The following is a 27,152-nucleotide window of genomic DNA, read 5'->3' on the forward strand; positions in this document are numbered from 1 at the left end:
CGTTTTCCTGAGTTTTCCACTTTTTCACTCTTTTAATCAAGTTTTAAGTGAATTATATCCCATTTGTACAATAACAATGACTATGAGACCAGATGATCACCGCAGAAAGTGGGACCGCGCAGAGTATGAAAGATTAGCAGAGGAGAGAAAGCGCGAGGAACGAGAACGAGAAGATGACGAGGAAAATCGAAAGAAGGGCCCTCCGGTGAAACGTGAACTACTGAAACCGAGAGAGTATAAAGTAGACTTAGACTCGAAACTTGGCAAAAGTATCGTTATTAATAAAAACACGCCGACATCGCAATCGGGCGGTTACTACTGCAATGTGTGCGATTGCGTCGTTAAGGATTCCATCAACTTCTTGGATCACATCAACGGTAAAAAACACCAACGTAATTTAGGTAAGTACACAATTTATTAAATATGTGGCGGTATTATTCTAGTTTTTAGGTATGTCAATGCGAGTTGAGCGTAGTTCGTTAGATGCGGTGAAAGGTAGATTTCAAAGTAACAAAAAGAAGATGGAGGAGAAGCGAAAAGATTACGACATGGCCCAACGCATGCAAGAAATCGCAGAGGAAGAGGAAAAATTGAAGGAGTATCGAAGAGAAAAACGAAAGGAGAAGAGGAAAGCGGAAGAAATGGAAGAACCTAACGAACAAGCCGGCGAACTTACTAGTATAATGGGATTTACTGGTTTTGGGTCAGGAAAAAAAAAGTAGTGCTAGTTAAAATAAAGAGACATTGTGAGTGAAAATTTCAGTATGAGAATCGAGACTAGCATCTTCAATTGAAATGTAGCAATACTCCCACCGCTGTCCGTTTCTAAAACTCCCTTGTAGGTTTGGTTGATATTGTCACATTTAATTACTAGTACACTATTAATAACTTCTGTTGTAAGCTCTGCCATATTTTTTGCAGCTAAGTTTCCACAGTGAGCGAGTGTTTCATTATAGTAACAATTTAGTATGCGTTTGTAAGAACTATAAAAGCACTCTGTTAATGTTTGTATAAATCAAACACCGCCAGTTACTCGCATATTATTTCATTGTTACTATTTTCAATCCAATCCTCGGGTCCATTGCATGCTACAAATGCATCTCTAGATGTATGAAGGCAGTTGTGATGGTTTATGAAGTCTCGAGCAAATTTGGTGTTTGTACATAATTTATTATAAAGTGTGTCGACTCCTTGAATTAACTTGGTAAATAAACTATGTTCGAAGGGAGTGCATGACTGTAAATATGTACTTAATTGATTTAAATTTTCCGCAATTTTACTAAAAATGGAGTGCAGTAAGTAATATTAGTGTGATTAATCTGAAACACCTACTCGCATAGTTTAGGTAAGCTGTCGAGTGTGGACAGGTTTATAATCATTTCTGGATTAATTATTTGCATATTGGCCAGGTATTTCATTAGAATGTCCTCGTTGCATGGTGGAAGTGCCAAAACTGTAAAATAATGTAATGAAAGAATTTTAAGGTTTATAATTTTACCATTGCAAATGGTAAACAAAGCCAAAACATATTTCATTCATAGAGTTTGATTCTTTTCATAAAACCAGCAAAGAACAAATGGCATGTACAAATGACAAATTGAAATTAAAAGAATTGTCAAATTGATATCTATAGGCAAACAGTTTTTGAAAAATGAGACAATAAAGACCATTTCTACAAACAAAAGATTTCTGATCTGCATATAGTCTAATTGGGTTGCAGTTAGCATTTGCGGATTTAGTTTGGTTGTGTCTTAATGTCCAATTTGGTTTCTATACACCAATTGTGTTCATATATATAAAATAAGATACCCTATTCTTGTCACTGAGATGTTTGATGATTATGTGTATATCTCTTTTGAATTTTGTTGTCATAGTTGATTTATTGCGTCTATTTGTGTGGGTTATGCCGGGTTTTTTGTTCACAAAAGGTTTTCCTAGTACCGCCTTCTTGTGTAGGTACTATATTTTATTGGTTCTTGTTTTTTCTTACGCACAAAATTCTGCATTTAATTCAATTGTTTTCCCGATTAGCTCTCACCTCTTGACACATAAAAGGACCGATTACCCAAAGCTGGATGAATGAAAAAGGACTTTAGTGGGTCACAAAATTATAAAGCGGCACCTTTATAGCAAGAAACCAGTCAACATATACTTAGATGTATATGGGGCAGCCGTCCTAAGACTCGATAAGTATATTATGTAATCATTGGAAAGCGCTTGAAAGGGGTACGTACCAAGATAGCAAACATTTGGCGACGACTACTAGGATCAAAAGGGGGACAAAGAAGAATGCTGCCATCGACAGTTAATAATGTATGGTGCTGTACGGATGCGAAACGTGGGACGTAGCTACCCAAACAAAAGAGGTGCAGAATATGCTCAAAGAAAGATGGCCGTAAGCCTCAGCCTCGGCCCCAGCATACCACATAATGCCTACAAAGGATTTATTTGTGGTGGCAAGCACAACACCGCTGAGACTTGTGGTAGACGAAAGAAGATTAGGCGATAAAGACAAGAAACAATAAAAATATTGCCGCCCGAATTGGGAAAAAAAAGGGTCGTGGACAGACACTGGTAGGTCACACAGTTTCTAACAGACGACGGAGAAAATGGAGTTTTTTTTTGCGGACATAGAGGTTGGGAAGGTCACGGAATGTTCGAATGTCCTAAATGCGGCGGCCAAAGAACAAGGTTAGCGCTAAAGGTAGTAGATAACACAATGCACACTAATGCTATAGAAAGCGCCGAAGACTGGAACCTTATAAAAAAGTATATAGATGGAGTAATAGCACAGACTGTGGTAATAGCAACAAGAAAGTTAGAGGCATCGAAAGAATGCCAGAAGCTGTAACCAGTTAATAAGAATGGAGAAATATTTGGGTTGGTGATAGCCCCACACTGCCTTTATAACACGCGGGAACGTATTTTGGATTCGTCGGTTGTTGGATTGTCATCGGAGACAATATTCAAAGGCGCATCCATGGTTTGTTCGAAATCGGTGCGTATCTGTCGCGGACGTTGGAGGATCAAAGGGAAATATCTTGTAGACTACACTCCAAGGGTTCTTCGACATGCTGGCCTCAACAAAACGTTGCCATGACCTACCTAAGCTTTGGTTTCCTTGCATCTAGTTTATAGCTCTTTAATGTGGATTCATTCCACTATGAGCTCATTCCACAGTATTATTACTGGTGGACCAACGGCCGTATTGCGACCAATCCTGTCCACCTAGTGAAACGTCATCCCTATAGACTTTTAGGACCCAGGGCTTGCATGAAGGTCATTTTGATGTCGTCAACCGTCTTAATGACGTCGGTTTTAAGTACCACAACGAAAGGAAACACAAAATACAGACACAAACGGCCATGCGCTGGATCTTGGTGCTATGCACAGAGCCTGCACTATTTGAAAGATGGAAGATTTATTTCCATTTGAAGAGAAACCAGAGCACAGGGGGATATACTGTGACCAGATGTATTTTCTTATACATTACATTTATTGTGCCACTTGTAGCTATACATAGGGATATCAGCGGGTGAGTGTGCCAGAATTAGAGTAGGTACAACTGTTGGATTTCTTTATCATGTACCTATTACTTACTTATCAATAAGTTGCAGGGAGAACAGCTAAAAAAACCTGAATAATAGTAAACCTGCTTTCGTTCCAATTTATTTAACAACACATGTATATTAACATAGATATACCGTGTGAACAAATAATACCTTTATGTTAAGAATCGGAATTGTATACTAATTCGCATATTTACACATTACATTACACAATAACGTTAGATAACAGCTCTCAAAAATGAATTGAAACATTGATACAATAAAGAACAAATAATAAATAAATAACGTTCGTAATAAATAAGATTCAAAAATTAATTTATAGTACCTAGGTAGGTACCGCGTAAGTTTTGCATTGCAAAATAAACGTTAATACCAATGTAAAACTTGCTTTCAGTTAACACCACAATTGTATTTCGTTAGTGTAACATATAATTGCACAAATGCTAAATTTACAGTTAACGTTAGGTTTAGGTATAAATATTAGGTAGCGTAATCACAGATTAAGAACAAAATTACATGGTAATGTGAAGCAAGTTATTAAAATATATTACACTCCTCTATGAGGAAGGTATTTTATGTATTTGTACAATAGGTACACTATTACGTAAAAATAACATTAGAAACCTAAGTTTGTTATGGGACACTTACCACTTGTTTCGTTTCCATTTTAACTAACAATATTAAAAATCAAATTGTCTACTTAAATGTGTATAAAAGCAGAGAACACAATTTTTAATACTCAAATTTAAAACGGTTTATGTACACTGAAATGTACATTGTTTTTCTTCTAGGTATCAGAAGTATCTACAATTTCTTTTTTTAGTCGTGCCATTCGACTCTCATTAATTGCTAACATTATCTCGGGGGAAGGGGTTTAGAATTATTTACAATGTGATCACAATAGAGAATTGCTTAAAAACAATATTAGAAATATTAAATTGGTGTAGGTAGGACAGTAAAATCTTGAAGAGCACACTTGACAGTTTCATATAATGGCCTATTCTCCTCGCTACAATACCCGTCCGGAGTACATAGGGTTTGCAGTTTTGTTAAATACGAATCAAAATTCTCTTGTCCGATTTTTTCAGGCGTGGAGCCACCACCTGGGAGACGAACGTGCTCTAACAAGGTGATGACATTGTTGCGCAAGCTCTCGTAGTACTCGTTGAGGTTGCTGTTCCGTTGGGTCAAGGCTTGCGTTTCCTGGTGGGAAATTTTTAGTGTAGTCCGAATGCTTTTTTATGAAAATGCTGGCGAATACGAAAGTGAAGTTAGGTGTACTTTTAGACAAACTTCGTTTTTAATAGTACAAATATCGATACAATCTAGAGAAATTTCAGAAGTGGTTTAGCTCTCTGCACTTGTTTGACTGTAATCATCAAAAATGTCAATAGGCAACAAGCATGACAAGAAAGTACCATTAAGATGAATGTGATTTGAGATCTTTGATGATTACCGTTTTATAACGAAACATGCAAAAAAGGAAAAAAGCTGATAAATGCGCAGGCAGATCCGACTCAAAGAAAGTGTTACACGATTTTTGAAATAAATTCTAGAGTGTATTACATTTGACAAAAAAAGGCGGTAAATTTGATTGACAAGTAACACCTTATACCGCACTGCACTGTATATAGCAAAGTGTTTGTGTAATTCTTATTCTTTACCTTTTCTCCATGACTAAGATGGCTTTCCATGGCATTAATATCATTTTTTAATTTTATCATTTGAGATTCTACGCGCGCATTTTCTCTTTGTAGTTCCGAAATCTCTGCCTCTAAAGTCATGAGGTCTTCACCGTTCCCAACCGAGGTATCCATACCTGCAACAAGTAAGGCGATTTAAGTTTGTTACGAAGACGATTTAATTTTTTTTAACACGTGACCAAACGCTGTAACTATCTATTTCGGTACCATGAAAAGGTCTCTTAGAGAGAAAACTGTCTATATTCAAGCACTTTGCTTTTCATAGAATAAGTATTTTTTAAATGCGTTCTTCTTTGTGGACCCATTGTGAAAGCATTGATTAAACACAGTGTGTATAATCAATGGTGAAGGTAAGTAATGACATTTTACATTATGCGGTAAAGATGTTTTACTAGCGAGCCGTTATGCAAAAATGGAATTGGAGCTTGTAAAAACCGTTACCTTACGTATAATGTATAGGTACTATTTCATTTGTTACTCAATAATATTAAACTTAAATTATAGTCATGACACTATAATACCATATTAATCTCAATGAAATTTCCAAAATGTCTTCATTGTTTACACGGAAAAGGTTAGTAGACTCGGAGCTGGACATTAGGGCACGAGACGATAAGGCACGAGGGTAAAAAGACGCGAGACAAAAGGTTGTGTGTCAATAGGGTGCGAAGGCAATAGGGCGCCGAACGTTCAAGAGTTGGATACTAAGAAGCTAACAAAGTTTTAAAAAATCCATAGATTCGATTGGACATTTCATAATACGCAGACATTATTTTTCAAAATGAACATAGGGTTGAAGCACCGTTCTAAAATCTAATGCACTAGGGTCGGTGAGTACGGTTACAGGCAGTGGACATGCAACGGGAAAAACTATAATCAATCAATGGAATTATGGTATTTTAATTATTTTTAGTACATTATTGGCATGATATGGCAGGCAACAGAACAAAAATCAATTTCTATAAAATGTGTTTGAGTCTGAAGGAGCAATGCCAGTGGTTCAATCAGAGGGGGGGGGGCACAGTGCCCCCCCCCCCCCCGGCATCTAGTTTGACTATCAAATCGTAATATGTACCTACTGCTTTCAGCGCCCAAACACTTGTCTAAAAAATTTATAATTGCAGGTTGTCCAGCCCCCTTGACTAGCATTTCTGGTTGCTAACTGCCACTGCCACTGATTCAATCTATAACATACTCATACTAACTCCCGCCCTTTTATCGCGCGCAGTATGCGCCTTCTCATCTTCGGCGCACTAGTGGCCGCGCCGTTATGTCCTAGACCGTTTGCGGACTTGTACGTTGGGAAATTATGTATTTTATGTTCTATTAGTAGCTTGTGACACTTAAGTTCTGCTTGATTTGAGTAACAAATAAAAGTCTTAAAAATTTCTATTTCACAGCCAAAATAGAAATTTTTAAGGTGATTACGGCGTTACGCTATGTGTAGAAACTGAAGTTCGGAATGTTGCAATTACCTGTTCCGTATCCCTTCGAGTAGAACGATGGCATGTCTTCATATTTGTGTTTTTTGGCCGTCTGTCCTGCAACCGGACAACCACTTAATGATCGATGAGTAAGAAAAGATCCGTTAATGTGACCTGTGCCATCACAGCCGGGCGTAGGACAATTAACGCCTTCGAATTTCATTGCTGAAGCTGCAACCGCCGCTGCCTTGTGTTGGTCTACATTGCCGCCGGTGTCAATTACACCACGCATTTTGTTACGATTTGCTATTGGGCAGCCTGAAGCACTACAAAAATATGAAACATTAATTAGGTAGGTACTCAATTTTGAAAAGACAAAAAGTAATACAATGTTTCCGAAACGTTTTCTGGGCATTTGTTTTGGATTTTGTATACATGGTGGAGCCACAACGACTTCAATACGTCACTGAAAATAATTATTCAAAAGAACACAAACGGATTTTAATTTTGATTGGGAGAGATGGTCAACCCACTATTTAACTCTCCATTTAACTTCTTAAGCGTAATGGCAACTTTCGCTCAATTTTATGATAATCAACGAGTTAAAAAAATATTCGTGATCAGCATAGGTATATATATGCGTCAGTGCCAACTCATCATTCTCGCTGGCATCTAACAGTAGCTCGGAGTTCCGTTTGGAAATTACAGAAATTAATGTTGGATTCTTCATTTTTTCCAAAAAAAAAATTTGGGTGAAATCTGATTTTGGAAAATTGGTGTTGTTTTACAAAATCAGAAAATTCGATAATCACTCTCAACAGCATATTTTAAGATCTTATTTAAACTTTAAAGCACCATTTTAGACGCGTTTAGCGAATATTATTTGGTTTTTTTTTGCTAGAATGTTTGTAAAATCTAAAAATTAGACAATATGCAGTTCGTGTTGGTACGTCCTCTGTACAGCGAGTTTTTGTTGAAAAAGATGTGCAAATAAAACTTGTCTTTGAACGGGCCACCATTTATTTATTATTGATTTTATTCCATTAGGCGGATACCCGATATGGGGTTACTAGAAAACCAGAAAATACCAATTACTTCTGACGATATCCCAAAAAACCGAAATTTGCCAATTTTTTTATTATGTTATTAGAACAGATACCTACAAAAAATTTAAAAAAAACTTTCTCATTGTCACCTTTTGAACTCTACTGCTTTGAGCACTGTTGAGACATTTTCAGTATACCTATCCTTCGTTTTGGAGAAATCACCATTAAATTTATTTTTTTATATGGCCCGTAGAAAAAGTACATACTAAGCAAGGCACACACAGGAAACAAAAGTTGGAAATTGTTGGATTCAATAGGATGGTGCATTCGCACACAACCCCGGAATCGTGTGAGAATATTAATTATCGGATATATTTTTCATTTTCCAGGAAACGGTGTCTTGTAGGGCTCAAAAAGTGGCAATGAGAAGGCGTTTTTTTTGTATCTGCTCAAATAATATCAGCAAGAATGAATATGATATCGGCAAATTTCGGGTTTTCTGGCATATCTTCGGAAGTAATCGGAATTCTGTAGCTTTCTTTAAAGCATGATAATATTAATTGCGCAACTTCTCCCTAATTTGACCATCTTTGTATCTTCTATGGTTTCCAAGATCTCCATGTAAACCTAAATAAACCAACGAAAGCAAGAGAAAACATTTTACAAAATAACAGATCCAATACCAGAAGTAGTAAAAGAAGTTTGATGCTAAATATAAATTATTTAAAACAAAGGTCAAAAACCACAAAAAATTGCATGGTTTTCGATAGAAATTAAATTAGTTGTCATTTGCTACCTAAACGTTTAAAACGGGTGAATTACTTTAATTTTTCTACTTTTGCATTTATAGTAATGCTTCTTTTAAGATACTGAAAGCCCGAAATAAAATTGCGTACTCCACTCATTAGCGGAAATATTTCCTTTAGAGCCAAGTCTTTAAGCCTTACCTACTAAAATATGAGTTCTTTTTTCTATGCAACCTTAACATTTCGAAGGACCGCACAGTTAATCTTAACGGCTTTAAATGTGTTCGGGGATTGCTAGATGACAAACCCCGTTACGGAGGAACAAAATTCTAATCTCTATGAGATCTGGTATTTGCAAGGTTTTCAACATGTAAATAACGAATTAGAAAGCAAACATTAATATACAATTTAGGATTTTTGGATGAAACATTTTGGATCCTTTTGGTTCATTTCCAAAAAATCCCCTCTACCATTACCACCCAATCTTGTTTGGACAAAATAACTTGCTATGTTTTCAACATATATTATCCCTGTTCTATTTTTCTCTCGAAAATGTGAGTCAATTTTAATTAATTAAGGGATGAACTTATTTACTTATTTCCAACAGGAACCGTAATTGCATTTGTATATACCAACCGAAAACTTAAATTTAAAAATTTTAACTGAAACCTGGGACCTTTTTGAAAGAATGAAAAATCAAGAAATGCAGGTAGGTAGGTACTATTTGTTTATGCAACATATTAAGATTTTATTTCAACATATCCACGAAAAGTTGCATAATATCACTCAGAAAACATGATTTGCTTACTTTGACCATTGTGTAAATACTCTATTAAATTGTTCAATTGAGACCATCGTACCTTTCATTGAAACACGTCACGTTCATCACCACTCCAAATATCTTTTTAGGTAATTCGCCCTACTTTTGATATTGAACCATTTAGTTTAATTTAATTTCTATTTGGGCACTATAAATTGCTACGTTTATGACATAAACAAAAACCCTATACAAGTGATGTAGGTACCTACCTAAGAAGCCATTGTGAAGCATGTAACGCGTGCTTAATGGTCGGTTTAAAAACGTGAGAATTAAAACTGGCGAAAATATCAGCAATGGACATCGAAGACAGACCATGAATAATGTCTTTGTGCCACTATGCATAAAATACAAACCACTTTTGGGTGCTTTCTTTTTCTGTATACAAGGACAATATTAAGCGTTGGATAATTCGAATCCACTTACCGCGCATAATCAATATATTTACATACACAATAGCATTTTTATTCTCGTTTTTATTATTTTAATGGTGAAATGATCGATTGTTAGAGGTGACACTAAATGAGATATCAAGTTAGAAAATATGGACACTTGTATGTATAGTATATTCTGTACCTACATCAGAAATGCGTACTCGGAAAATTACCGATTACAACAAAGGTTGTGTGATTGTTAATTACATCTAGAATCAATGAAGATTCAAATGAGGCAATTATGTGCATAGATTTTTATTGTGAAAACTGTATTAGTCATTAACAGTGTAATTAACACGTATGGCATTCACAAGCATTACCTTCTGTGCGACAAGAACTTTCCCGTCGCATGTCCCGAGCCGTCACAACCTGGAATAGGGCATCTGAGAGCGTGAAAAGCGCATATTTAAAGTTAGTAACGTAGGTAGAATAAAACTAAGAAATGATTCCTAATTGAACCTTAGTAATGCCTACCTTAGCGGTTCAGAGTCTTGTCCGTCTCGGGGTTTACTCTTGGGCTTGTTGGCTCTTGGGCAACCGGATAGGCTTCTATGCGACGAGTAGTTACCCGTGACGTGACCTGAACCATCGCAGCCAGGCGTGGGGCATTTTAATTCTTGAGAGTGCGCTTGAATTTGTGACCGATCCGCCCTTGGGCACCCCGAGAGGCTGTAAACGCACAAAAGTCTCATTAGATACAAGTTGATTGGGTACCAGAAAGAATGTGACTCAGAGACAATCAATTTAAGTACTTAGGGATGGTCATGGTCGCTAGACTAAGTTGATCAAACGCGTAACCACAACCATAAGATTTGATGATTCCATAGTGCACATGGGTATTATATGGTATCAGTATAGCGTACAACATTATCACTGTGATAGTGATTAACCGTGATTGCTGGACACATGCCCATACCGTAACAGCTTACCGTGCTACGCTGAATCAACTCCTTTGCGTGATCAGGGTGGCGTGTTCCGTTGAAGTTAAGATATACCGCGCTGCGATCAAATACCGATAATCAGAGTCTAATTTGCTCTAGTTTTGAAAATTATGTAATGAACTATTGACTGAAGTAGGTAAATCTAGTCTCATTTCAGGTCTAGATCGATAATGTAATTCAGTTAGGCCTCCAATATCCAATAGCTTCAGCTATTAGATAAGAGTAAAAGAGAAAAATTCATCTGATAAGTAATCTCGAACGATTAGGGAGTTGTGCGCGGCTGCACCATCCTGTTGAAAACGAACAGTTTCCAACGTTTGTTTCTTTTTTTTTGTGCCGTACATCGTTGAATTCGTAACCAAATAGATTGCTACTCAATACAGTATGTACTTTTTTTTACGGGCCCTATACAAAAATAAAGTTGATGACAATTTCTCCGAAACAAAACGTTGTTGAGAATGAGAATGAGAAAGTGTTTTTTTTTGTGTTTTTTGATATATGACCAAATAACATCAGGAAAAAATAAAAACGAAATCGGCAAATTTCGGTTTTTCTGGAATAGGTATATTCCAATATATAATCGGAATTTTCTGGTTTTCTTTACGGCGTGATAATTACTCTTTAATTGCGCAACTAATTTGACCATCTGAGTATCTTCTATTTTTCCGAGATCTCCATGATGATAGACATCCTTATTTTGGACACAGTGTATATCTGTCAATTGACACTACAAAATCATTAAGTGTCAATTAACAGACACTATGTCAGTTGCATGTGTATTTTAACGTACAATAAGTTTGAAGTGGCGAACAGTGTCAATAGAAAATTAGTATCGGAATGACAGATACCAAGTGACAAATGATAGACAGTATGAGTGAATTAACAGATGATAAATGTGAATTAACAAATGCTAAGAGAAATTGGTATACAGGGTGATTTACTTGCCATACATACATGGTATGCGATCTCCAATTTCCATTTTCCCATTCGAAGGATATAAAAAATGTTAAAGAGAAAACTTTTATCCTACATTACTTTTGCACATGGGTGTCGACAATTTTTTTAAAAGTTTTATGCAGAAATTTTTACATCAATTTGTTGTAAAGTAGGTAGTACATAGAGAATTCACCTACGTAGCAAATTTTATTTTATTTATTTATTTATTTTATTTTTGCCTTTATTTTTGAGTGGGCGGGGTTTCATCCAAGGCCGTTCCACCAACCCGACCCGCTATATACATTTACATAATATACATGCCGGAACCCGGATTCGAACCAGGGACCCTTAGTACGCCATTCCAGCTTCAATTGAACTGCGCCATACGGGCGGGCAACTTCATGAAACTGACCACCCCAAAATACGCTATTTTCATGTTGAAAAAAAGACGCAGTTACCAAATTTCATTAGGATTAGCTATTTTCGCATTACCGTACGGAATCCAAACCTTGCAACAACTAAACACCATACCGAGGTATGTGCACTTGATTTTAGTTCTGTGGATCTGTGCCACCATTGAAGCCGAGTTGTTAGGTTGACGGATAGGGTTACGTTCTAGATCAAGTACATGAATAGGTTAAATGGTAGATCATCATACCTTCCCACTGAATAGATTAATAGTAACTGCAGGATAAAGTGACAGTACTGTGCACTCTCGGGATTAAAACAGATACGCACTTAGTCCCTCGTTATACGGTGTGTCCCAAAAAGTTTTATACAAATGAAGAAGAAGGTTTTTTTGGTTTAACCCACCCAACCACTGCATATATTCGAGTTTCAAAACCTTGAACCTGACGAAAGAGGGAAAAGATCTCGGGATTTGGCCGATAAAACCACAAACCTTAAAAAGTTCGACAAGATATCGATGAATGTGGCTTCCACGAGTTAATACATCCACCCTATAGTCCGAATATAGCACCCTGCCACTACCATCTTTCGTTGAAATTGAAAAAAACACGAGGTCATAGATTTGCTTCTGATGAGGACCTCAAAGTCGCTATTAGTGAGTATTTTGAAGAGTTATCAAAAGCATTTTGTTTCGAAGATATTTGTTTATTGCCAAACCGGTGGAATAAGCGTGTAAAGGTGGAAGGTACATAATTTCGGAAAATAAATTTTGTTTTGCCTTAAACTTCTTTTCTTTCATATTTGGCAGATTATATCAAAATTCCCCTCGTATACAACTTCCAACTATGACGAGTCTCTAAAACTAAACCGGAAATTGCAATATACAGACTTCATCACTTACTCTAAGAAGCCTAGCATTGAAATTGTCAAAGTATGTCATGCGTTTAATAACAGGCAAGAGGTAATTGTATTATTTAACCTTATATGCGCAAGCAATTTATTAATGACCAATTCGAATAGATACTATGGTAGTCTCTTCTTCGTATACTTAAGATTTGTTTTATTTAATAAATGTACTTACCATTGATCCATTCGTATGGTAGAATAACACAATAACGACGTAAACAAACTCTACTCGACGACTGCCATGTTAAAAGTAATACAAGCACGTTTATTTATTTATTATAGGTACCTGTCAGCATAACTTCATGATGTAATAAGGCATACAGTTATTAACTTGACGATAAGGTGATAACGTTTTATCTACCGTAATTGTCGTGTTCGTATCATACAGGAAACAAATGCCATTTTATGACGTTTTTAGTAAAATATCTGCAAAATAGGTACCCATGATTTGAGCAGTACTGTTATCGCCCTAGTAATCGAAGAAAAGATGCACAACGCCATGTGACATTTTCTAGTTTTTCTATTCCTTTGCCAATATGCTTTTGTTAGAGCAAATAGACAATCAAAAATTTTTCGGAATCAATTTATATTTCTCGCGAGTCAAGCATTAGAGTGTGTTGCGTTCCAAAACTGAGATCATCAAATCCCCTGAGCCGATTTGGACGAAATTTGGGGTGCATATAGGGTGGTATGGGGAATCGAAAACGCCTTATTTTGGTTTTGATCCGCAACCTTCATGGTTGTTGAGGGTGTCAATAGTGTAAAAGAAGAGCTATAACGGCTTGAAAAAAATTTTTTTCGCATTCACTGGTCGAAATGGCTTAAAAAACTCTATAAAAAGGTCATTACAATTTTTTTGCGAGTTCCTTTGTTTTTGAGAAGTTTTGAATTGAAAAGTTAAACTATTTATTTTATTTTCCTAAATTTGCATTTTTCTCTAAAAGTAAAGAGTGAAGAAAAATATTAATTACAAAAAAGATGTGTCTTGATGAGATCTACAAAAAAGGCTTCTACACTTTTTGCGTCGGGTTCAAAATAAAGGCGCTAGAGGGCATTTTATAAATGTTATACTATGACCAAAGATAATTGCAATGACTATTTTAAAAGTAGTCGGAAAGTAAAGTCAGGAGGTTTACCTGACAATTAGTTTTCATGGTCAAAGTTTATTTCATTGTCGAGCAATTTGCATTGTGACGTCATTTTCGTGGCTATGCACAAAGTATCCGAAGCGAACCATAATAATGAATTTTTGCCCTAGGTATATACAGTGTGTTCGAGATAAGCGGTCTCTTTTATTTGGCGGTATACGAAAAATTTGTTAAATATAATGTGAGGCAATACGGTCTATCCGGTCGCATATTGAAACTTCCGATATCATTTCCGATTTAACCGTAATACAATGCAACTTTTGTTTTTCAAATGCAATGCCTATATGTTAAGATATTTGAAAAAATCAATCAATGCGCTGTACGAACACATAAGATATGCATATGGTTGATATACAACAAAATGAAGAAATTCTTGATTTAGGAAAAAGTGGCGTCCATTTTCGGTTAAATCGGAAGTGTTACAGGCAGTTTCAATATAAATATAATTAAAACGTATTTAAAATATTCCATTTATCAATTATTTTATTACACAAATAGGTAAGTAATATTAAATAAATATACAGGCTGTTACAAAAAAGTATGTAAAACAAGTTGTAAATCAGCATATGCATGATTAAAGCGCATTTTTGGTAATGCAGGTCAGTATTTTATTAGCGAAGTTTAAAATTATCGATCTCACGAGTAATTTTGGCTGCGTTAAATAATTAATTTTATTTAATTTCAATTGACGGTACGTCTTCATTTTGTAAAACAAATCACAAAGTAAATAATAAGTTTTTATACTGGTAGCGCTATCTAACGGTAAAATTATAGCACCTCCGAAACCCATATCGAAATTATTTTCTTCAATTATCGATCTCACAAGTAATCTAACTCAAAATAGACTAGTGCCTGCACATCTACACTATAGCAGAAAGCTTTTAGTGAAAATTTGAAGTCTCTAGCTATTGTAGTTGTGGAGATCTAACGGACAGCCGGCCTGCCAGCAATAACGAATATAATAGCGTATTTTTTTCAAAAATGCGCTAAAAATTGGGTGGTGGAGAGGATCAAAACAAGCACTTTTTCCAAATAAACCGAGGGTCCAAAATTCAAAATTCCTACCGCTAAAGGGCGACTTAAATCATTAAATGTTTATTATTTGCGACATTTTCAATTAACTACATGTGAAATTAGATGATTCACTAGTAGGCGTGGGGCACTTTCTGACCTGAAGGACCCAATTTTATGTTTGAACAGTGATTTTAAAAAAAACGACAATTTTGTTCCTTAATCCATCACGTATGTGCACAACACATATCGTAGAAATCTCTCAATAATTGTTGCCCGGCCAAGAATTGCGGTGGAATTTTTTCGAATTGTTAAAAACTAATTTCAAATTCTTGATTTTCATGTTCAAAAACCCCAAGGTACCAAATTTCGTCGAAATCAGAATTTTTTCGTCGGGCGCCCTTTTGTTGTAGCCAAAAGCATATTCAAAGGCGTGCCACCGGCCTTTGAATGGTTGCTGAGAAAAAAATTAAAGAAGAAATGTAAATTTCACCACTTTCTTGAGAGTGAGGGTTTCGATCCCTTTTAATACACAATTTTTGTTTACATACTTATATGTAACACCCTGTAGACTCGATAAATGAAAAATATTATTAAATACGATAAGGATAAATAAAGAACAATGCGAAACTACACCTGTATATAGATTTGTCCTTTTCCAGTGAATTACCTAACTACGATCAAACTAAAATGCGCAAATCTTCGCCAGAATGATGGTGTCCTCAATTCACACGCAAATGATGATTAAGTATTAAAAATGTTACATTTAAAAAATATTAAAAAATACACCGGTTTTTGTACCTACAGTGTGTTCACTTTCTAAAACAAACTTCATGCTCAAATTATGGGCCACATTTCCAATTTTCCAGGGCCATTTTAACTAATTTCGATAACCTATTCTTTAAATAAAAAGATGCGCAAAACACATTGAGATGCACTTAGCTATACATTTCGAGGATGATTTTTAAAACGTGAATCCTGGTGAATCCAATTACAAAAGTACGTACAAATGTTACTGAAGTTGTAATCTAGAGATCCACTGTTCCAAAGTATCGAAAAGATCGAGTTCGGCAAATTTATCCCATTTCCCAATAAATTCGCCTCAGGAATATTCACCCCCGGAAAAATCATCACCGGAAGATTCGCATTCGAAATATTCACCTCGCGAATTATTTTTCTTCTAGAAAAAACTCATCTCCGAAATCTTCGCCACCTCAGGAGTATTTGCTCTAGGAAGATTTGTCATCGGAAAATTTGGTGGCAGTAACTTCACTTCCAAGGATAATTTGCTCCAAGGAACTTCCTCATAACGTCTTACACTTTCGAAAAGTAGCGTCACTACCATCAATACCACACCGGCTGTAGGAAAAACTACTGCAACATTACTCCGGGCCAAAAATCAAATTTTACTAACGCATTTTTTAAGAATTAGAAAAATGTGTAGACAGTCTTCAAAATTGTTTGCTATAAAACCTCCTCCTCTTGACTTTTTCTGAGATTCTGTTTTACAAAGCATCACCAAATTCTATGTGCAATTACTAGTTTATGTCAAATAGCGTCAATAAGCTTCTACCTTACTTTGCGTTGAAATATTCCGACGACGAATACTTCTGAGGATGAATCTTTAGACGAGTATTCCCAGGATGAAATTTCAGGGGGTTTAATTTTCGGACGCAAATTTTCCGGAGGCGATTCTTCGCAAGGCAAATTTTAGAGAGCGAATTTTCCTGGAAAAAATTTCCGGGGCGAATCTTTGGAGAACGAGTCTTCAGGAAGTAAATCAAATTTAATTTGGGGCTGGTTCTCTTGGGGGCGAAAACTTTCATTCCGTTCCGTTTAAAGGCTTCTTGGCCTATATATACAACAACAAGCATTTTTTCCGAATAAATCACAGGTCCAAAATGAATGCTTAAGTAGATGTACCTCCAAGTATCAAATTTTGCGATTCTTAAATTTTTTTCTCAAGAACCATAACCGATAGAAGGACTTGACACTTTACTTATGTTTTTATCTACGGCCCTATTGATCAGAATATGGTGGGTTAGATAAGAAAAATGAGTAACTACTTAGGCCCGACCAGACTGCCAGTAGCCTTGACCAACTAAAAGCCACACTATGCAAGAGAATGATGGTATGCTGAGTCAAAAAATCATCCGTAAGTGTCTAAAGTAAACCCTATACACGGGCACTGATTAGGCACAGTAATGCGCCCAAATTGCCACCTTTAGTCAGTCTATATCTAACAAGAAAACCCTTATCATTATGGTATTACGCGATTGCTCTCGCAAATATAGCTAGCTAGCACATATTCACTTCACTGGAAGGTGTGGTTTCGTAACCCCAGTGGAGGATTAATAATCAATGGTAAAATCTTGAAAGAGTAAGCAGACTTACCCACTATCTTTACTCGGCCCTTTGTCGTGTTGAGACATGCTATGCTGCGGAGGAGGCATCGAGTAACACGGACTCGGCGAATATCCTCCTGGCGGTGCTGGATACCCGGTAGTCGGCGGTCCAGGATATGCACCTGCGCAACTGTATCCGCCACCTGGGTACGTGGAGTACGGATTCGAAGGATAATCAGCGGGCACCGGCGTCATACCGTAACCGGGATGCGGACTAACCGGACCATATCCTTGTACAAATCCAAAATCTAAATGTTAGTATAAATAATTCGCACGATATTCATTACAATGCTACCTGATGCGTCTCGATAGGCCTCCATATAGTGCGAGCCGCCGCTGTCCGGTGTGGATTCTCTGCTATATCCCGATCCGGGCGCCAGCACGGGTCCGGCAAAGGTGGCCACGGGCCGCACGCCGCTAAAATTAACCGGTTCGTTAGCGGTGGAAAAATCGACCGGTTCCGTTTGTTCGTCTCGCGGTCCAATAAAACCAGCGGGTACTGGAACTGCATCAGTGTGCCCGTTTTGATATTGTGGACTGGTACCGCTACTGAAAAAAATGTCTCTAGAGGATGTTTAAATATTGAAGAATATCAGCACCCGGAGGCCTTACTGGACATAAACACGATACTTTGGCTGCAAACGGAAAGTCGATATATATTTTAGGGAAACATCAGAAATTTTATTGGCGCCACTTTTACAACGCACTATATAATGGCAAGAAACAGAAACAAATTTGTAACCTCCAGATACCGTATTCTATACTGCAGAGAGTGAAAGACGCTAGACTACCTTATTACTATCATCTAAGCTTTGCCATTATTTCAAATGAGATTTTTAACGCGCTGACGAGAGATCTCGAGATGAGACACATTTTTACTTCTGATGTATCCGATGTATACATTAATTCATAAACAAGTTTCTTTACATACAACCAACTGCATAATGAATGAACGTAGACCAACCTGTGGGATAAACGACTGACGCTCAGGTCCAAGGTTTGACCCTGTGGGCTGGGGACTTGGGGACTGGCCGAAAGATGCGGACTGGCCGCGGCTTGCGGACTCGCGCCCACCCGTTGTCCACCGTAGTGAGGGGAACTATACGCCACCTGAAAATAATAACTCCATACAGTTAATTACGAAAGCCGTTAATTATGTAACGTATGCGGTCGGTGCGGTTTACGTTTACGGTTTTAAGTAACTCGCAAGCTAATTACGGATTTATCACAGATTACGAACCTGCGGACTTGTCGTTGTCACGCTAGAAGTGGAAAGGTCTATAACTGTGCCACCCGGGGAAGTATGAGGGCCTCCCGGTTTGAGTTGCGTCTGAGTGGTCGTCACGCATTTTACCGAGAGATTGATCGCGGAAAACCCCATCGGAATGGGACCTGAGGACGCGTCGTATTGATACATTGGCCTACAATTATGGAGATTAAGGAAGTCTAGCACGGTCGTCTTGAAAACCCACCTTGGATATAAAGGTCCTGTAGGTTGCTGGTCTGCTTCGGTTTTCATCATACCGGCGGCAGTGGCGTTAGCGACCGCCATTTGATGTTGTGCCACAGCGGCCGCTTCCTGTTGATATCTTTGTTCGTGTTGCTCATCGAGAGATGTATATCCATACATACTTTGAGGGGGCCTTTGGGGCATCACAGTTTGTGGTATCGATCCGCATTGATTCGTTGAGTCGTATCGCTCAAACGCGGTGGCCGTTCCTGGATCATAAGGTCTGGTAATTGAAGTATCGTAAGGTCTAGGTCCCATTTCGCTTGGATAGGTAACAGTGGGCCTCGCTATAGGTCCGGCCATAGGTTCCGCCATATCTCCATACGGTCGCATGGGATGATCCGTCCTGTACATTTCTTCGGATGACATGGGTGATTGATGGTATGGTAATCTGTGAGACATCGGATGCTGTCGAGTATCGTCTATACTATAACTTGATTGGTGTGGATTAGGATGAGGCAGGTTTGGTTGCTGTGAATGTGGCTGTAGCTGATGATGAGGTCCTCTCGAACTCATGGCGTCCATGCTTGATATTGAGGAGGAATTTGAATCTTGACTCATGTATGGGTCATATGCTGGTCGCATACTTGATTGAGGTGAACGACAAGAGTTTGACGAAGTTTCTGTTTTTGGCACAAGTAAATCGCTCCGTCCAGTTACGCTGCAGCAACTGCTTGTCGTGACTTCCGTTTTGGGAACTTTCATACTATCCGATTTCATCTCTTGAAATTTAGAGTAATAGGTGCTATAGTTAGATTTTCCATCAGGTTCCGGATTAGGATTTGGGTTTGCGCCATATGGAACTAAATAACTAGGTTTAATATCGACTGAAGTTGTCATTGCTCCTTGTTTACCATCAAATCCTGAGCTGTACTCGCTTTGGCAGGAACTTACTGAAAGTTAAGATTTTTGTCAGTGTTGCAAACGGCGGTTGTTATTCGCAATGGGTAGAAAAGGAAGGGGAGGCCATGCCGAAACGAACTTACCGAAGGGAGTGTGGGGAGATTTAATACGCTGTTGAAGACTTGACTGATACTTTTGTTCCCGAGCCGCTTGTTTATTAGCGGCAGCAATGGGACAACCGGAAAGACTTCTGTGCGTGTTTCGGTTGGAACTAACGTGCCCGCGCCCGTTACATCCCGGAGTAGGACACTTGAGAATAGTCTCATGCATCGCCAGGACTAAATCATGTCAACAGAATCAGATTGAGTATAATAATCGCAGTTACGTTTGTGTGTGTGTCGATAAGTTAGCGTTAATAAAATTTAAAAAAAAAACGAGCGGGTAGAGAGAAAAATAAAAGCAAACGCGACATAATTAGTAATCAATCACACACAATGATTTAATAACAGAAATTATTATACTCAACACGTTTTATGATCTGAATCTGATGCATGATTAAGGTAAGGGTGGATTGCAATGGGAAGCTACAAACTACGCAACAACAACTGTAAAAAAAATGCTCTCTACCCCGCAAAATAAGCAATAAAGCGGTTCGCAAATTAAATATAAACACAATGCAAAGCCGATCGATCAAGTTGAATCCACTGAAACGTTTATATATTTTTGAACACCAACACGTTTCAATGGTTCCAATTTTCAAAATGGGATCACAAACATTAAACTTACTTTCCGGAGTAACTTTGTCTTTACGCGGACAGCCAGACAGACTACAGGACAAAACGTTAAATGTTTATACCAAAAGTTAGACGTTAAAAATTTACCTTCTGTGATGGGAATATAGTCCAGTCACGTGGCCTTGCCCGTTACATCCTGGTGTGGGGCACTTGCTTCCCTCTAGAAGAAAAATTTTGCAATTAATCCTTTCAATTTTGGTAATTCAAATAAATTTTACTCCACGCGTTAATAAGATAACAAGCGGTATGATTAACCAATTTGTGCTTCTCGTAACAAACGTTTTTTTCCTAACTAACTATGCGTTGTATTTATTTACAAGTAAAATGAGAAAAATAAATGCAAACAATGGAGTCACATATTCAAATCAGCGGGCGTCCCAAATCGTGAGAAATGTGTATATTAAGGTTGGCTCAAATTACCCTTGACTGTCCTGCTGATTCTCCAATATTCCTCTTTTTTACCAGTCCATAAGATCATAGTGGCACCTTGCACTGCTTATGAATTTGGCCATATCGATGTGAAATTTAAAATTTAGTGCGAAATGTTTACGCGTCATTGAGGTAAAGGTGCTCTACACAACGCCCTGCATAGGTAGAAAGCTTCCGATCCAAATGAGAAACCTTGCAAAACTGTAATTGAAGAAGAGAAAGCCCAATTTTTGGTAAAAGAAGAATAGTCAATAGATACTGTGCTGAATATTTAGGTCAGGGAAATGGTGGAGCTTGTACATCAGGGGATTCACTGCTGAATATAAGAGACGCCATCATTCTGTCCTAATCTCACTATAGAAAAATCAAGTCACTTTTAACTTTAACTAAACAAAGAACAGAAAATAGCCTGCTTCTGGGTAGGTAGCCAACGTAATATGTAAAAACAGATGATGTAGGAGGAGTGGATCACATGGTATCACGTCATGTAAGTATGTAAAAAATAGGGTGGTAAAGGAGTCCAAAATTCTTTAAGTAAGTATACATTCATGTGTCGGAGCTTCTTCTTATGTGATGGTTTTGTCCGTCTGTTCCTGGTCTAAGTCGATAACGAATAGAGGCAGCGATGTCAAACCTTCACCAATAGATTTCTGCGAGTTCAAGGACCAGTGCTATTGAATATGAGCCGGATTAAAAGTCGTGTTTCCGAAAAAGAGCCGAGAGTAAAAAAAATCCCCTACTGAAAATCGTATGCGACTCTTCGAGTCTTGTTTCAAATCTGTCTTCGCTAAAGCCCTAACCAAAAATGTTTCATTGACATTCTGGGAGCCGTACGGTAGATAATTTGGAATCATTTGAAATATCAATTTGTTTGGTCTCCAAAGATCTTAAAATTTGCTGTGCCTAGCACAGATACCACCCAAAAGTTATTCAGCTCTTCCTTTTATGTGTAATAATATGTATACCAAATTTGGTTCCAATCTGTTCATTCGTTTAGGTGAGAGGACCGTCAAAAAAGTGGGGGGGGGGGGAAGTTTTACTCGAATGCAATACTTCCCTCACTAACATGCGAGTGGCGAGGGCCAACAGATGTCAAAAGCGATATTTATGAACACATTTCTATAGGAAACTATTTAAAACCGTAGCTAATTTAATATTACCATTGACTAATATCATTGAATAATAAATCTGAATTATTATTCAATGCTAATATAAAGATACAATAAGATACAAAAGGCAAAAACTGCCTATTTTAGATATTTTTACGTAGAAGCCAGTAGCGTAGTCAAAAAATATTTTGGACCACCTCCTCTGAGATTTGACCATCTTAATAGGTTTCTACACGTAGGGAACCGAAAACAAAAAAAGAATGTCGAATTATTGCAAGCGCATCCAAATTTTGTTATTTACTAGATAATCTTAAATATCGATACTTTTCATAAAAGTGAACCTAGTGCGTATGTGCAATACTAACTTTCTTATCTATAGCGCGATTTTTAGGAAATTTTGAGATTATCTCCAACTGATTGAATACATTTTCAAAAATTCAATCAAGATTAAAGAGCAGACGCACTTGCTAGGGTCGGGATTCGAATGCGAATAAGTCGAGAACGGAAGTGGGTAGTTACAAAAAGAAAAGTGGAGGTCAAACGCATCTATTAATAGAGTCAACACTTCCCATGCAAATATCTCGGAAGACCGTACTCACACAGGGAAAGTGATAATCTTCCTGAGCTGTATCAAACGGCAAAAGACATATGATACCGTTTTAAAGAACAGAGTGTCGGAAGTGGATACTCGCAAAGGGAAAAGTAACAAGTCTCACTGAGGTTCATCCAATGGTACCACATTTGATTTTATTGTATCGCCAGTGAAGGGTATTATGTTTACGATCTATTTTGGAGAACGTGTTGTTGAAATAGGGTAGGTACACACAAACTGAAGATAAAATGTGATGACTTCATCAACTGAAGATAAAGGTTTTCGCCCAGATGCGTCTGCCGTACTAGTGAAACATAATTTGGAACATCGTCATATTTACTTACAGCATCTGTATACGGTTACACTTGTTATGAGTTATATGCAAAATACGCCAAATACGTGCAAAATATATTTTTAAGGTTCGTCTGATAAATACGCTTTGGGGCGACGACTTTATTATTTGTTTGAAAAATGTCGATACTTTTCCTTACATATTAAGACGGTTGTCACTAAAAAGGAGGACCAATTGTAAAAGACTGGGTGATGCTAACGGAGTCAATCCAAACCGGAGGGTCAAATCATAAAATCCCCGAATGTGACGTTTCTGTACAACTTGACTACGCATAACACTGTACTATACCTATACAGTAATATTTATTAAGAATTAGACTAATAGGGAATTATGTGTATTGTTTTTCCCTATGTCTACTTTTAAAAGACAACGTCTCTTCTGAAGGCGCCTAAGTCTATGCATCCAAAATAACTTTTTAAAACAAATAAACATCTGGTTGTCATAGTTTGAATGTTACAGAAAATAAATCCTTGACGCTTCTTAAACTGTTACCGGTACTATACTTGCCAATTGACAACATCAACTTTTTCTTCAGTTGAATATATCGCACACGAACGAAAATAAAAATACGGAAACCGAACTCTGAACCAACAATATTTAAATTAATGAAATGACAGCCAGATCTTTGTTTTAAGAAGTTATTTTGGTTGCAAAAAATTAGGCGCCCTTCAGAAGAGATTTTCTCACATAAAAGTAAACATAGGGAAAAACTATACAGGGTCGCTGATAAGTTTGGAAACGGTCGATTATCGGGGAAAATATACAATTCGCAAAATATGTTTCATGCAAAAGTTTTGGGATTCTTCGATGTCTACTATGCGGTAATCATTTTAATTATACAGAGTTGCTCATAAAAGCGACGCCACACCAAAATTACATTTTGTAAATGGAACACCCTGTACTATTTTAATTCACCTCTCAATTTTCAGCAAAATTTGTAATAAGCATAATGTACCTAAATTCAATCGTTTCCGGATTATCGAGTTTTGAAAATTAACGCTATTGTTTTAAAATTTACTAGTAATTTATTATTTTGTTATTTTCAGAAAGGAATACCTTTTATTTTCAAAACTCGATAACTCGGAAACGATTGCATTTGGGTATATTATGCTCAAAATGGGGAGAAAAATTGAAATATCGAATAATATCACCACATCAATCTGCCACGCCTTTATGACCAACATTTAAAATACTACTGCCTAGTACATATTAAAGAACCTCAAATCTTTTGCATAAAACTTTTTTTGATACCTTGTCCTTGTATATTAGCTCCCAAGCGAAGAAAAAATGCACTGCTCACTAGATACCTTCCATGAAACAATTGTTAATGCATGGTCTCGAGGATTGCACCAAGGAAGACATTATTTAGAGGTCAATTGAGCAACAAGTTATGGCAAGTTATGGTTACCCAAAACAAAGTACACGCTGAAATGAATTGCGTGAATGGAAACGAAGCCAATTTAATCTGTTAGGTTCAGGTCATTGCTTCCTGGAGAATGTATTGCTGGAGAGAGACTCTGACGTAAGGTTTTGGTGCTGCTTTTGTGTACCTAAAATATTCAAAATTTGGACTCATTTCTAATTCGGTTGTAGCAATAGAACATATCGTATCTATAAAAACGAAGTAAATTTATAAATTTTCGTTAAATTTATATAAAAGGCTAATAAAAAAATAAAAAAAACCGAGTAGTGAACCGGGTAGTTAGGAAACGTATATACCTATCTGTTGGTGGAGTGAAAGCCTTGTATCGTTGCTAGAATTGACTATAATAATGGATATAAAATGTTGGTCAGGTGTAAAATTTTCTGTAGAATCCCGATATGTAAAATATACAAGGTGTGCCATTTTAATTTCGAAATTTGGGGTAACTTCCGGTCAAACCAGTAATGGTACTCATAAACACTCACCAATATTTGATATACCGCCAATTCTTTGAAAGATTGTGTGCAAGTGTCTGAGGTAAGGTTGTCTATCATGGAGATCCCGGAAACCATACAAGATACGAAAATAGTAAAATTAGGGAAAAGTTGCGCAATTATGAGATTTTCATACAACGTTATATTTCGCAAAAATCCTCCACTTTATCTTTTTAAATGTCCCATAAAAAAGTACCTTACATACTATTGAGTAGCATATTTTAGTACGAATACAACCATGTACGGTATACAAAAAAAAAACCTGGAAACCGTTATTCCTGAAAATGGAAAATTCATCCGATAGGTATTCTCGCACGATTAGGGCGTTGTACGCAGGTGCACCATTCTGTTGAAACCAACAGCTTCCGATTTGTTACGATGATATTTTATATTGGCAGCTCTCTCTGCCACCAACTTGACATTTGGCATTTACGTTTAGGATTACGCGTGAAATTCGCAAAGACAAACAAAAGTGAATAACATTTAAAAATAGCTGTACCTACTAAAAACGAATAAGCAGGTAAGTTGTTTTTAATTAGAAATATAACCTTTACAAATAATTTCATTTTCAGTCAGTGCTTACACCTGCTTTTCGGATGCACTGCACTCATTCATTTGTATACCTACAGTATACACCAGATTATTAATTATTTTTTTCCTTTAGTTCCTATTAAAGCATACCCATTCACGTACAAAAATGTTCACAAAGTAAGTATCTAGTATGCCGTGCATTTCTTTCAAAAACAACGAGCGCAATGAGCAAGTTTGCATTGATACATATGAATTAAAATTGAACGGGAAAGAATGATGTAAGAAGTATAACAATATACTATATATTTTTTACACATGAATAGAAATGCTGCGTAGAAGGATTCGCTACAATGAGGGCTCATTTTTAAATACAATTCCAAATCTTACAGCCTAGTAGGTAATATGGTAGGTACGGATTTCGTTGGGAACATCAATGACCAAACGCATTCTTTCTCGTTTGTTTTTTTTTTGTTCGAAATATGTCAAAATCGTTTGTTTTACAACACTCAAGCACAGCCGTCTATAATTACAAGCCGTGCTGAGAATTGTGGCAACACTGCATGGTAGGCCGATTTCTTAATTCAACTTGACAGATTTTGGGTGTATTTTATATGTGTTTGGGGTGTAATATTCCAATTTACCTGCTGGTACAGGAATTTGAAGTCTACGGGGCTCCCCTCTTTAAAAGCTTCGTACCTAGACCCACTGGAGTAGTGACTGGCTTAAAGTCTGCCATTCCGAATCACACCTGGTCGTTGATAAAACCTCGCTGATGCCCAGCGATTTACTGTCCTTTTACCGAAATTAAGTGCTCAAGCGTGGGCTTCACCTCGACCTTTTTCGACAGAAGTTCACCAATTTCGGAGATCTCGATGGAAAACACATTATGATGCAGTTATCAATTTACAGCGTTCCGAATTTTAAAGTCAAATAAAAATGTTATTATTCATTTTTGTAAATAAATAATATATATGCACAATTGTAAGCTGCCTAAGTATCTTTCTTCTATATTAAAACCGCCAAGGCGAAACACAGGAGAGAGGAAAATGCCATTTTTCAAGAGCAACAAGACGCCATTAAAGCTTATATCGGCCCACCGATTGACTTTCGAACAACGTTGCCAAACTTCTTAGCATGGCTTGTAATTATAGACGGCTGTGACTCAAGTCGCTTTTCTCGTAAGAGTTTTAACTTATATTTATTGTTCGAATTCATAATATCGAAATCGTCATTTGAACCTATCGTTATTTTGTGTATCACAATTCACTTGCTTTATGGATGCACCTATACTTACACCAATAAATTTAATTTATGAAGAGATTGATATAGTATTGTAACGTGATTTATAAAATTCGGGTTGGATTTATAACAATATTTATTAAACAAAACTAAAACACTATCAAATCCGTACAATTTATATCGATTATTTATATCACTCACACTTCGCAATTTATTTCAGATTTTCGCGCTCGATGTTTCATACGTACTCGTTCCGTAGTAGACTGCCGCGATGTTCGGTCCGCAACCCTTTATACACGCAAGCAATGTAAGTCCAGTACATTCTCGAATACGCGTAGAAAA

General features: G+C 37.0%; 3 protein-coding genes across 3 annotated transcripts in view; 1 reads left to right on the forward strand and 2 right to left on the reverse strand.

The window, feature by feature from the left end:
• Nucleotides 1-50: 50 nt before the first annotated feature.
• Nucleotides 51-1,043, forward strand: LOC116175468 (zinc finger matrin-type protein 2). The gene is made up of 2 exons (XM_031493604.1): nt 51-401; nt 451-1,043. Exons 1-2 carry the CDS (start codon nt 77-79, stop codon nt 720-722), a joined length of 597 nt encoding a protein of 198 aa, XP_031349464.1. The 5' UTR covers nt 51-76; the 3' UTR covers nt 723-1,043.
• On the reverse strand, nt 868-1,632 carry LOC116175469. The gene is made up of 3 exons (XM_031493605.1): nt 1,499-1,632; nt 1,333-1,453; nt 868-1,279 (listed from the first exon to the last, which is right to left on the reverse strand). Exons 1-3 carry the CDS (start codon nt 1,533-1,535, stop codon nt 1,030-1,032), a joined length of 408 nt encoding a protein of 135 aa, XP_031349465.1. The 5' UTR covers nt 1,536-1,632; the 3' UTR covers nt 868-1,029.
• A 2,009-nt stretch (nt 1,633-3,641) lies between these two features.
• Nucleotides 3,642-27,152, reverse strand: part of LOC116175466 (myelin transcription factor 1) — a 35,102-nt gene continuing 11,591 nt past the window's right edge. Inside the window, exons 3-16 of the mRNA XM_031493601.1 lie at nt 20,729-20,801; nt 20,634-20,674; nt 19,991-20,185; nt 19,859-19,897; nt 18,967-19,807; nt 18,735-18,915; nt 18,459-18,604; nt 17,790-18,043; nt 17,484-17,742; nt 10,214-10,408; nt 10,060-10,122; nt 6,748-7,022; nt 5,234-5,388; nt 3,642-4,772 (exon numbers count right to left, since the gene is read on the reverse strand). Of these exons, the coding sequence (XP_031349461.1) occupies nt 4,503-4,772; nt 5,234-5,388; nt 6,748-7,022; nt 10,060-10,122; nt 10,214-10,408; nt 17,484-17,742; nt 17,790-18,043; nt 18,459-18,604; nt 18,735-18,915; nt 18,967-19,807; nt 19,859-19,897; nt 19,991-20,185; nt 20,634-20,674; nt 20,729-20,801 (2,987 nt within the window). The 3' untranslated portion in view covers nt 3,642-4,502. The remainder of the gene's footprint in view (nt 4,773-5,233; nt 5,389-6,747; nt 7,023-10,059; nt 10,123-10,213; nt 10,409-17,483; nt 17,743-17,789; nt 18,044-18,458; nt 18,605-18,734; nt 18,916-18,966; nt 19,808-19,858; nt 19,898-19,990; nt 20,186-20,633; nt 20,675-20,728; nt 20,802-27,152) is intronic.

The sequence above is a fragment of the Photinus pyralis genome, unplaced genomic scaffold (genome assembly GCF_008802855.1).
Source record: "Photinus pyralis isolate 1611_PpyrPB1 unplaced genomic scaffold, Ppyr1.3 Ppyr1.4_LG7, whole genome shotgun sequence".
NCBI classification, from domain to species: domain Eukaryota; kingdom Metazoa; phylum Arthropoda; class Insecta; order Coleoptera; family Lampyridae; genus Photinus; species Photinus pyralis.

Excerpts from the sequence above, each read along its gene's own strand:
- LOC116175468 (XM_031493604.1), top strand. The coding sequence starts at position 77 with ATGACTATGAGACCAGATGATCACCGCAGAAAGTGGGACCGCGCAGAG. Across the intron at positions 402-450 it reads AAAACACCAACGTAATTTAG|GTATGTCAATGCGAGTTGAG; the intron begins GTAAGTACACAA and ends TCTAGTTTTTAG.
- LOC116175469 (XM_031493605.1), bottom strand. The coding sequence starts at position 1,535 with ATGAAATATGTTTTGGCTTTGTTTACCATTTGCAATG. Across the intron at positions 1,454-1,498 it reads TTTGTTTACCATTTGCAATG|TTTTGGCACTTCCACCATGC; the intron begins GTAAAATTATAA and ends ATTATTTTACAG. Across the intron at positions 1,280-1,332 it reads AGCTTACCTAAACTATGCGA|TAAAATTGCGGAAAATTTAA; the intron begins GTAGGTGTTTCA and ends CTCCATTTTTAG.